Genomic DNA, 12,730 nt, shown 5'->3' on the forward strand with positions numbered 1-12,730 from the left:
ATCGACAGAGTCAGTGCCGCCCGAGAATTTCTTGACCATTTTGAGATTGAAGGTGAGGCTTTTCTCAACTGTATAGCGACAGGAGATGAAACTTGGGCTTATCACCATACTCCAGAGAGCAAACGTCAATCAATGCAGTGGCGCCATACCCATTCTCCTCCAGCCAAGAAATTCAAAACTCAGCCATCGGCGAGAAAAATCTTGGGCAGCCATCGCGCACAAATATTGGGCACCCATCGCTGCAGCATTTGTGCCCTTAATATTCAGGTAGCATATTACAATGTGACTTTCCACTTGGAGAGAAACGGAATGAGGATGCTCATGTCTAGAACAGCTTACATCCTTATATCAATTGCCTTTTGCAATTGACTGATGGAGGTTTTGTCAACGCCGATGGTGTTCAAGGGGTGCTCCAGATTTTTGAGATTGCAACCAAGGCACCTACGATTATTGGCACTATCTTGGCTTCCTTTTGCCATAGTTGTTCTGCTTCTATTTATTTTATTTATTTTATTTATTTTATTTATTTTATTTATTTTATTTATTTTATTTATTTTATTTATTTTATTTATTTTATTTATTTTATTTATTCATTCATTCATTCATTCATTCATTCATTCATTCGATTTTTATGCCGCCCTTCTCCTTGGACTCAGGGCAGCTTACTTCTGCTCTGGCAATCTCACACAACTTACCAGAGCTTACAACACTTTTGCCAGACCCATCCTCGAATACAGCTCATCTGTTTGGAACCCATATCGCATCTCAGACATTAACACCCTTGCAAATGTCCAAAGATACTTCACCAGAAGAGCCCTTCACTCCTCCACTCGAAACAGAATACCCTATGAGACTAGACTTTCAATCCTGGGCCTAGAAAGTTTAGAACTAAGACGCCTTAAACAAGATCTAAGTATTGCCCACAAGATCATAGGCTGCAACGTCCTGCCTGTCGGCAACTACTTCAACTTCAACCACAACAACACAACAGATTTAAACTTAATATTAACCGCTCCAAACTTGACTGTAAAAAATATGACTTCAGTAACCGAGTTGTCGAAGCGTGGAACTCATTACCGGACTCCATAGTGTCATCCCCAAACCCCCAACACTTTACCCTTAGATTATCTACGGTTGACCTATCCAGATTCCTAAGAGGGCAGTAAGGGGCGAGTACAAGTGCACTAGAATGCCTTCCGTCCCCTGTCCTATTGCTCTCTTATATCTCCTATATCTTTCTTCTATTCCTATGTCTCTTCTTCTATTCTTTCATTGATATGTTCTATTACTATATCTTCTTTTCCATTCTTTCTTAGATATATTTTACCATGAGTATCTCCTCTATAACCTTCATCATGTATTTTACTATGTGTACATAGACATATATGCACTAAAACCCTCATTGTGTATTGGACAAAATAAATAAATAAAAACAAATAAATAAAAATAAAATCTGTTTGCTCTATTTATTTTGTTACCGTTCCTTGCCGATTCCTAATAAAACGAATCGGATCCGAACAGCGTCCGTGCATTGTTACGACCTTCCGTCCCCTGTCCTATTGCTCTCCTATATCTCCTATACCTTTCTTCTATTCCTATATCTCTTCTTCTATTCTTTCATTGATATGTTCTATTACTATATCTTCTTTTCTATTCTTTCTTAGATATATTTTACTATGAGTATCTCCTCTATAACCTTCATCATGTATTTTCCTATGTGTGTGTGTGTGTGTGTGTGTGTGTGTGTGTATATATATATATATATATATATATATATATATATACACACACACACACACACACACATACATATATATATGTAGATTGTTCTGAGTTCGGGTTTTGCCCTGTGTAATATTTTGCATGTCTATGCGACGTTTCAGTGAAATCACATTCACCATCATCAGGCTGAAGTTCCAAGCTTCGTGTTGTTGTAAAACATAATCATAATCATAAAAAACATAAAACATAATCACCCAATCTATTTGCTACATTCAAACCAAATCTCCACCCCCACACTATATACTAGGAAGAAATGACAGTTGCAAACATTCCATTTTACAACAACACGAAGCTTGGAACTTCAGCCTGATGATGGTGAATGTGATTTCACCGAAACGTCGCATAGACATGCAAAATATTACACAGGGCAAAACCCGAACTCAGAACAATCTACATACATATACCCGTGAAAACCGGGTCCTCATTTTACCCACTTCGGAAGGATGGAAGGCTGAGTCAACCTTGAGCCAGTGATGAGATTTGAACCGCTGACCTGCAGATCTACAAGTCAGCTTCATTGGCCTGCAGTACAGCACTCTACCTGCTGCGCCACCCCGGCTCATACATATTTGTAGGTCTTTGTGTGATTTTTCTCCAGTTTTTGTCTTTTTTTCTCCTTCCCCCAGGTTCTGTAGCATCCATTATCCAGATTTATTCACCTTTCATATAGACAGTTGTTTTTATTATTACAGTTGATCATGCAGCCAGCCAGATGTTTTATCAAAGCCTTGGAGCTTCTCTGAGATTTTTTTTCCCTTTCTTCTTTTGCAGATGGCCCAGAGTCTCGACGGTCGCTCGCCCATGAATGTCTTGGAGAAGCCTTAAGAATTCTTCGGCAAGTCATCAACAAATACCCACTGCTCAACACCTTGGAGACCTTGACAGCAGCCGGGACCCTCATCTCCAGGGTCAAAGGTCAGTGAGAGGATGCTCTTACCAGGAACTTTGCTTAGAAACATAGAATGACGGCAGAAAAAGACCTCATGGTCCATTTAGTCTGCCCTTATATTATTTCCTGTATTTTATCTTACGATGGATATATGTTTATCCCAGGCATGTTTAAATTCAGTTACTGTGGATTTATCTACCACGTCTGCTGGAAGTTTGTTCCAAGGATCTACTACTCTTTGCTTGTTCCTGATTTGATCTCACAATGAACCCCTTAGAAGTGTGCTCTTTAAAGCCTGACTAATATGAATGCTCACAGTAGTGGTTTTTCAAATTTGACAACTTTAAGATGTATGGATTTCAACTCCCAGAATTCCCCAGCCACCTCTTAAGATTGCCAAGTTGGAAAAAACCACTTAACTTCAGTATCCCACTCTCTTTGCTTTAGGGCAACTAGAGAAGGCAAGTAACATTATCTGTGCCATGATGTCATCCTCTAAAGCAGTGTTTCCCAACCTTGGCAACTTGAAGATATTTGGACTTCAATTCCCAGAATTCCCCAGCCAGCAAATGCTGGCTGGGGAATTCTGGGAGTTGAAGTCCAAATATCTTCAAGTTGCCAAGGTTGGGAAACACTGCTCTAAAGGATGTGAATTATATAATCTGTACAACATAATTGGGGCAAATTACTCTATTTGAGGTCAGGATGCTCCCAGTGTCAATATGACATGCTTTAGATAACCTGTGAGTCCAGCATTATGAATCGATGCAGGCTTCCCAACGGTCCTGAGCTATATGTGGCTTGTTTGGTTTTGATTTAATACAATGTGTGAATCCAGATGGGGTGGCTTATAAACCACAGCTTGTAGCCTAGCATCCCTGCAGATGCAATAAATTACGGCCTGTTTAACAAATCATTAAATGTTGGCACATATTGTGAACCAAATTAATAACTTCTGGAATGAATGTCCCCTTAGTTTTATAGTGCGTGTACATTATACTGTTGAGTAGAGATGCTAGCAAATGTATATTTTGTCTGCATTTTAATTCACTCTTTCTGGAGAGTACATTGTCCTCCCAAGGACAATTCCATCTGTCCGTCCATTACCCGGGGGGGGGGAACTATTGACCCCCTCAGAGAGGGTTCGCAACTTGGGCGTCCTCCTCGATCCATAGCTGACATTGGAACATCATCTTTCGGCTGTGGCGAGGGGGGTGTTTGCCCAGGTTCGCCTGGTGCACCAGTTGCGGCCCTATTTGGACAGGTAGTCATTGCTCACAGTCACTCATGCCCTCATCACCTCGAGGTTCGATTACTGCAACGCTCTCTACATGGGGCTACCTTTGAAAAGTGTTTGGAAACTTCAGATCGTGCAGAACGCAGCTGCTAGAGCCATCGTGGGGCTTCCAAGATTTGCCCACGTTTCTTCAACACTCCATGGCTTGCATTGGCTGCCGATCGGTTTCCGGTCACAATTCAAAGTGTTGGTTATGACCTTTAAAGCCCTACATGGCAGTGGACCAGAGTACCTTCGGAACTGCCTGCTATCGCACGAATCCCAGCAACCGATTAGGTCCCACAGAGTTGGCCTTCTCCAGGTCCCGTCGACTAAACAATGTCGTTTGGCGGGCCCCAGGGGAAGAGCCTTCTCTGTGGCGGCCTCGGCCCTCTGGAACTAACTCCCCCTGGAGATTAGAACTGCCCCCACCCTCCTTGTCTTTCATAAACTACTCAATACTGACTTATACCACCAGGCAAGGGGGAGTTGAGACACCTTTCCCCCAGGCTTTTTTATACTTTGTTTTATGTTTGGTATGAATGTGCTGTTTGGCTTTTTAAATAATGATAGGGTTTTATATGTTTTTTAATATTAGAATTGTTCCACTACTATTTTGTTTTTATAACTGTTGTGAGCTGCCCCGAGTCTTCGGAGAGGGGCGGCATACAAATCTAATAAATAAATAAATAAATAAATAAATAAATAAATAAATAAATAAATAAATAAATAAATAAATAAATAAATAAATAAATAAATAAATAAATAAATAAATAAATAAATAAATAAATAAATAAATAAATAAATAAATAAATAAATATTATAATAATAATAATAATAATAACAACAACAATAATAACAATAATAATAACAATAATAATACTTTATTTTTATGAAAGAAATCCTCAATCAGTAGCGGGGTGCTACTGATACAGTTGAGGACGGCGCACCGGTAGCGCAAGTTGCCCTGTGCGCATAGTTTGTTTTCTGCATGCATGCACATGTGACCCAGCACATTTTTACTTCTGCGCATGCACAGAAAGCAAAATCTTGTGAGGGGACATGTGCATGTGAGATTTTGGCAATTTTTTGCCTTTGCGCATGCGTACAAGAAAACAAAATCGCTGAAATCTCGAGCGCGCACACGTCGAATCACAAGATTTTGCTTCCTGTGCATGTGAAGAAGCAAAAACACTCCGGGATGCACCTGCCGGCAGGAGAAGCAAAGTTGCAGGTTTTTCAGAAATAAAGTATTTAATGTATACAGTGTTCACTCGATTTTCGCGGGGGATGCGTTCCGAGACCGCCCGCGAAAATTGAATTTCCGTGAAATAGAGATGCGGAAGTAAGTACACTATTTTTGGCTATGAACAGTGTCACAAGCCTTCCCTTAACACTTTAATCCCCTAAATTACAATTTCCCATTCCCTTAGCAACCATTTAGATTATTACTCTCCATGTTTATTTATTAAAATTTATTTTAAAAAATATTTATTAAAGGCAGACAAAAGTTTGGCGATGACATATGACATCATCGGGCAGGAAAAACCATGGTATAGGGGGGAAAAACGCAAATTATTTTTTAACTAATATTTTTGAAAAACCGTGGTATAGCCGTTTCGTGAAGTTTGAACCCGTGAAAATCAAGGGAACACTGTATACAGCGGTACCTCTATTTAAGAACGCCTCTACTTAAGAACTTTTCTAGATAAGAACTGGATGTTCAAGATTTTTTTGCCTCTTCTCAAGAACCATTTTCTACTTAAGAACCCAAGCCCGGAAAAATTTCCCAGGAAATTTGAGAGCGGCACGAAGGCCTGGCCAGTTTCCTGCCAATCCCCCTAGGTTTCTCCCTCCGGCGCAGTGTACGGGAGGCAGCCTCGCACTGGGCGTATGGGAGGCACGTGCTCCTCCTCGCCACCTCAGAGTCCCTCTTCTTTTTTTTTAAGCCTTAAAGTTTGGAATACTGTGTTCAGTTCTGGAGACCTCGCCTACAAAAAGATATTGACAACATTGAACGGGTCCAAAGACGGGCTACAAGAATGGTGGAAGGTCTTAAGCATAAAACATATCAGGAAAGACTTAATGAACTCAATCTGTATAGTCTGAAGGACAGAAGGGAAAGGGGGGACATGATCAAAACATTTAAATATGTTAAAAGGTTAAATAAGGTCCAGGAGGGAAGTGTTTTTAATAGGAAAGTGAAAACAAGGACAAGGGGACACAATCTGAAGTTAGTTGGGGAAAAAGATCAAAAGCAACGTGAGAAAATATTATTTTACTGAAAGAGTAGTAGATCCTTGGAACAAACTTCCAGCAGACGTGGTTGGTAAATCCACAGTAACTGAATTTAAACATGCCTGGGATAAACATATATCCATCCTGTTGTGATTCAGCCTGAGGCTCCTCAGGGACCGGCTGGAGCTCTGCCGGATCCATGCCCAGAGGAGGAGGACAGTGACCAGGAGGGGGAGGACCAGGCAGACGGGGGAGAGGAAGGTCAGGAAGAGGAGGAGGGAGAGCAGCCTGAGACCCCCGGGGGGGGCTCTCCCCAGCTAGTAGCCTGGATTCATTGGATGAAGACGCACAGGCTATAATAGACATGAGGCAGAGACGTGCAGCTCAAAGAAGGGGCCAATTAGAAAGGTATTTCCATCCCTGAATTGGCAACAGCTGGGTTTGGGTGTGGTTCTCCTCAGCAGGGTTGAAAAGGCAGGCCCGCCCTTACAGTCTTGTGGAGAGTTATCAACTGGGAGCCCTGTGACCTTGCTTCGATTCTTGGAGTCTCTGATCTTGGCTTGTGGCCTAGAAGGCTGAAAGACTTGGGGGAGGCGTGGGTTTTATTATCTCTAGTGTTGTTTTTGCCAGCAAGAATCCTGTTTTATTGCCTGGCCTTCGTGAAACCTCTGTGAAGCTTCATCGTGTTCCTGTCTGCAAGAACAGTTTTTGTTACCTGTGTTTGCTTTCCAGTATATAAACTGCCTTTGCTTTTTACCAGTGTGTCTGGATACTCTTTTTGGTTGGTGTTGGCGTCTCGGGGGACCCAGACAGAACACCATCCTAAGATAAAATACAGAAAATAGTATAAGGGCAGACGAGATGGATCATGAGGTCTTTTTCTGCCGTCAGTCTTCTATGTTTCTATGTTTCTAAGCTTTGGATTTTTTTTATTCCCCTCATTTCACCTTCATCCTTCGGCAGCGACTGACCTCCTCCTCTTCTTCCTCCTCCCACCCAAATTCCGAGCTTTTATTTCTTTCCTAATGGATTTGCATGCATTATTTGCTTTTACATTGATTCCTATGGGAAAAATTGCTTCTACTTAAGAACGTTTCTACTTAAGAACCTGATCACGGAACGAATTAAGTTCTTAAGTAGAGGCACCACTCTATTTTAAAAAGGACCAAATCTGCTCTAACAACCTTGCAGTGACTAGAATAATCTGGAAAATTATGAAGTAGATTTTGACTCTAAAGCAGGAGTGTCCAGTCTTGGTGCTTTAAGACTCGTGGACTTCAACTCCCAGAATTCCCCAGCCAGCTATGCTCGAATTTGGGGAGTTGAAGTCCAGAAGTCTTAAAATGGCCAAGGGTGAAAACTCTCTGAGTTTTCAAAGATACAGAGGAAATGTGAGTAATGGTTCAGTAGTACAAGTCAGATCCATTAAGTGTATAAAATATTATTTACTTTGGCAAATATCTTAGTCAGGAACAGTTCTAGTCATACACAGTTATATCAATCAATACATATACTGTACTATAAGTCTTACTGGATCAGCTTACAAATACATAAACCGGTATTTAGCACACAAACAGCAGTCACGGAGAACATATTTGGACCAGGAGTCACTGCTCACAGTCACTCATGCCCTCATCACCTCGAGGCTCGACTACTGCAATGCTCTCTACATGGGGCTACCTTTGAAAAGTGTTCGGAAACTTCAGATCGTGCAGAATGCAGCTGTGAGAGCAGTCATGGGTTTCCCCAAATATGCCCATGTTACACCAACACTCCGTAGTCTGCATTGGTTGCCGATCAATTTCCAGTCACAATTCAAAGTGTTGGTTATGACCTATAAAGCCCTTCATGGCATCAGACCAGAATATCTCCGGGACCGCCTTCTGCCGCACGAATCCCAGTGACCAGTTAGGTCCCACAGAGTTGGCCTTCTCCAGGTCCCGTCGACTAAACAATGTCGTTTGGCAGGACCCAGGGGAAGAGCCTTCTCTGTGGTGGTCCCGGCCCTTTGGAACCAACTCCCCCCAGAGATTAGAATTGCCCCCACCCTCCTCGCCTTTCGTAAACTTCTTAAAACCCACCTCTGCCGTCAGGCATGGAGGAACTGAGATATTCTTTCCCCCTAGGCCTTTACAATTTACGCATGGTATGTCTGTATGTATGTTTGGTTTTTATGATAAGGGTTTTTTTAGTTATTTTAGTATTGGATTGGATTGTTACATGCTGTTTTTATCATTGTTGTTAGCCGCCCCGAGTCTACGGAGAGGGGCAGCATACAAATCCAATCAATCAATCAATCAATAAAATAAAGTAAAATAAAATAAAATAAAATAAAATAAAATAAAATAAAATAAAATAAAATAAAATAAAATAAATAGAAATAGCAGAGAGAAAGAGAACCAAGTTTCTGGCTCCCTCTTGTGGCAATCCGTAACATTAACTCTTAAAGCAATAGTGTTTCAATACATTTAAGCATACATTGTTGGTTTGCTTTATATATTGCCAAACCCAACCAGTTATATACATCGTACTAACAATTCCTGCCCTAAACGATTCTGTGAATTGCCAAAATAATTCTTTACTATGGCACAAATGAGTATTTATAGAGGCGAGACACTTTCTTTTTTCACCTTGGGCCTCACCTTCCTTTATAATATCTTGGCATCAAAGGAATTGACTTTTTTGTGCTCTGAATCATATCAGAGTAGCTGAGGAGGAAGTGGTAGACAGAGAGTGGCAGCTTCTGCAGCTCAGCAGAGCCAAAATGTTTGTTTTCTGTTGCTGGCTTGGTTTCCTGTATCCTGAACAGTTTAACCACAAAAATGAGAGAGGCTTCATGTTTATGACATCTGCCATAGTAAACTTTGGAGAAAGAAAAACCCAGAGCAATTGAGTGATAGTGTATCCTCAAAGACACCCCCCCAGGTAAAAATCAAAGTGGTCTTCAGTTTCCCAGGGATTATGAGTGAGGGGTCAGTGTCAAAGAATGACTCGTGCAAGGATGGTTCCGTTCTAGGATCCTTTTCTTTGACCAAAATATTGGGTTTGCGTAATTAATTTTTTTAGTGTGATGTAGTTGTTGCCACAGATTCTTCCCTAAAGCTAATCCTCGATTTATGACTCCAATCTGGACATGAATTTCCATGTCCAATCAAGATGGTTAAGTCTTGTGCCTGATTTTATGACTTTTTGACCACCAATGGTTTTTGTATTGATTGATCGGTTGGTTTGGTTTGGTTTGGTTCAGTTTGACTTGATTTGATTTGATTGGATTGGATTTATATGCCGCCCTTCTCCTCACAGTCTCGGGGCGGCTGTTAAGTGATTCACTATAGTTTTTAAGCAAATCTGGGTGGGTTCTATTTACCTTCCCCACCGGTTCACATCATGACAGAAGTCCATGCGTCCCTTCTCGGGAAATAATCAAAAAATAGCTTCTGCACATGCACAGAAGCAAAAATTAGCTTCTACACATGCGCAGAAGCTAAATCCAAGAGGGCGGCACCCATGGAACAGCACTGACAGAACTGTCTCCATGACATCACCACCGGTTTACTAACAGTTCTAAAGAGCCGGTTAGAACCGGTAGGAACCCACTTCTACTGCAACAGGTCTAACTGCATGTCAAGCACCCCAAACAAATCCCAGCGACCGGTTAAGTCCCATAGAGTTGGCCTTCTCCGGGTCCCGTCGACTAAACAATGTCCTTTGGCGGGACCCAGGGGAAGAGCCTTCTCTGTGGCGGCCCCGACCCTCTGGAATTGCTTGTACTTACCAACTTTCCTACTTAAGAACCTGGTCACAAAATGAATTAAGTTTTTAAGTAGCAGTACCACTGTAAGATTATTTTATTTTATTGCTGAGAAGTGCTGCCTTACCCCTTTTCCTTTCCACCCCAGCCCCCACATGGAGAACATTGGAAAACACACAGAAATGTACAGTCTTATTGTGCTACAGCTCTACAGTTGCGCTGTGTATCCTGTAGGATGCCTTTTTAAGATTGATGAATTGGGGAGAATGTCATGGTTTCCTTTTCCATCTGCATTTTTTAGGCTTCCACTATGAGTCTAACAACGAAGCTGAAAAACGTGAATTTGAAAAGGCGGTGGAGATGATCGCAGTCTCCTTCAGCAGCACGTAAGCAAAAGATAAGCTCAAAGAAAACTTTTGATGGCTGCTTAGCAGATTTTAGAATCACAGAATATGTTCTACAAATGGATGGAAAGAAGGAAAACAGAGGGAAAGGAGGATGTATAATGTTTATAGCTATAATTTCAAGGGTGAATGAAAACAAACTTCTTAATTAAAGAAGGAAGGGTTAAGTAATGATATTTGAAAAGAAACAATATTTATTATAAAAGATGAATATCAATGAATAACTAAGCAGAGTGATAGATAAAAACTGTAAAAAAAATACAGTTTAACATATATATACATATCTGTTAAACTGTATTTATTTTAGTTTTTACATATTTATTTTTGCTGAATTTGAAAAATTAAGACTAGGATAGATCTATTTTGGCCTTATTTTGGCCTCATCAGCTAGCCATACGTTCACTGGGACTTGAACTGGCAACCTTTTGCCTTGTAAGGCAGAGAATTAACCTCTAGGCTACAGTATCCAATCCCTTCAGCTCTTTACCAGGGAAGGGTTACATGATTTTTGTGTCGAATCATATATATATGATTGTACTTCCATCTGTTTGGTTTTTAGTTATGATAGGGTTTTTAGTTTTTTTTAATATTAGATTTGTGCCATTATAATATTGTTTTTTATCGTTGTTGTGAGCCGCCCCGAGTCTTCAGAGAGGGGCAGCATACAAATCTAAGAAATTATTATTATTATTATTATTATTATTATTATTATTATTATTATTAATTATATTTATATATATATATATATACATATATATGTAGATTGTTCTGAGTTCGGGTTTTGCCCTGTGTAATGTTTTGCATGTCTATGCGACGTTTCGGCGCACAAATCACCTCAGTGGCCAAAACTCTCATCACCAGAACCAAACGCTTAGCTGACCATGAGCACTTAAAAACTGAATTGAACAAACTCAAAGATGTACTAATTTCTAATGGATTCAAAGAGAAAACAATAACAAACCTAATCAATAAAGAGACACCCCCCAAAAAACAAGATCAAGAACAGGACAATGGCACCACCATCCTTCCTTACATCAAAGGCACCACGGATAAAATTAGTAAAATTCTACAAAAACATAACATCAAAACCTCATTTTGCACTAACCAAAAAATATCTAATATCCTAAGGAGCCCCAAAGATAAAATCCAATTAGAATACCAAGGAATCTATGAAATCCCTTGCAAAACATGTGCAGCCACATACATTGGACAAACTAACCGAAGAGTGAGCCAGCGCATGGCAGAACATATGAATGCAGTCAAGAAACAGGAGAAGACCTCCTCCCTTGTCCAGCACATTAAAAGAACAGGGCACGAAATTGACTTTGAAAAAACTAAATTACTCCACAAAACAGAGAATTTATATAAAAGAATCTCTCTAGAAGCTATCGAAATTGAAAAGAGATCCTTTTGTTTAAATAAAAGGGATGATACCTCGCGCCTGCCAGAGATTTGGAAACCAGCCTTAAACAAAATAAACACTTCATTATAATCAATATGTCAATCCTTTAATTATTATGATTTTAGAATTTTATATTTGGAAATCAGACTTAAACAAAACACTTCATAATCTTCATGCCATTCCTTCTATAACCATGATTACACCAACCAATCAGATCACGGAAGCATAGTCACCCAATCTATTTGCTACATTCAAAGCAAATCTCCACCCCCACACTACATGCTAAGAAGAAATGTCAGTTGCTAATATTCATTTGCAAAAACACAAAGATTGGAACTCCAGCCTGATGATGGTGAATGTGATTTCGCCGAAACGTCGCATAGACATGCAAAACATTACACAGGGCAAAACCCGAACTCAGAACAATCTACATACATATACCCGTGAAAATTTACGAAAACAAATACATATATATATATATATATATATTTGGACAGACACACACACACATATATATATGTCATATATACCAGGGAGGGGCAAAAAGGAACTGTGACGCTCCTTCAATATACCAGGGTGATCAGACAGAAAAAACATACAGCCTTTCCCTGGTACAAAGCTGAAGGGATCGGATCCTGGGGCCTGGAGGTTAATTGTCTGCCTTACAAGGCAGAAGCTACAGGATCAAATCCCAGTAAGGGTATGGCTAGCTGAGGAGGCCAGAACAAGGCCCTTATTTAATTCAGTTTGTATGCCGCCAAACTTCCTAAGGACTCTGGGCAGCTCACAACCAAAAAACCTCCAAGACATATAGTATTTATAATAGAACACCTTAAAAAATAATTTAAAAATAGTTAAAAACCCACCGTAAAATAACCATACGCTCCATTTATGACCGGATCTCGATGGTGCACCATCCAGTCAATGGACCCAGGGCTGCCGGAAAAGCCAGGTCTTTGTAGTTTTCCGTAAGGCCAGTAGGGTGATC

The 12,730-nt window shown here is 40.4% G+C and overlaps 1 protein-coding gene across 2 annotated transcripts in view; it reads left to right on the forward strand.

Moving 5' to 3' along the window:
* ARHGAP45 (Rho GTPase activating protein 45) overlaps positions 1 to 12,730 on the forward strand; it is a 101,883-nt gene that overhangs the window by 37,520 nt on the left and 51,633 nt on the right. For both annotated transcript variants that reach the window (XM_070747303.1, XM_070747294.1), the window contains exons 3-4: positions 2,554 to 2,697; positions 10,238 to 10,322. In XM_070747303.1, coding sequence (XP_070603404.1) covers positions 2,554 to 2,697; positions 10,238 to 10,322 — 229 coding nt within the window. The remainder of the gene's footprint in view (positions 1 to 2,553; positions 2,698 to 10,237; positions 10,323 to 12,730) is intronic.

Source organism: Erythrolamprus reginae, chromosome 1 (genome assembly GCF_031021105.1).
Source record: "Erythrolamprus reginae isolate rEryReg1 chromosome 1, rEryReg1.hap1, whole genome shotgun sequence".
Classification (NCBI taxonomy): Eukaryota; Metazoa; Chordata; class Lepidosauria; order Squamata; family Dipsadidae; genus Erythrolamprus; species Erythrolamprus reginae.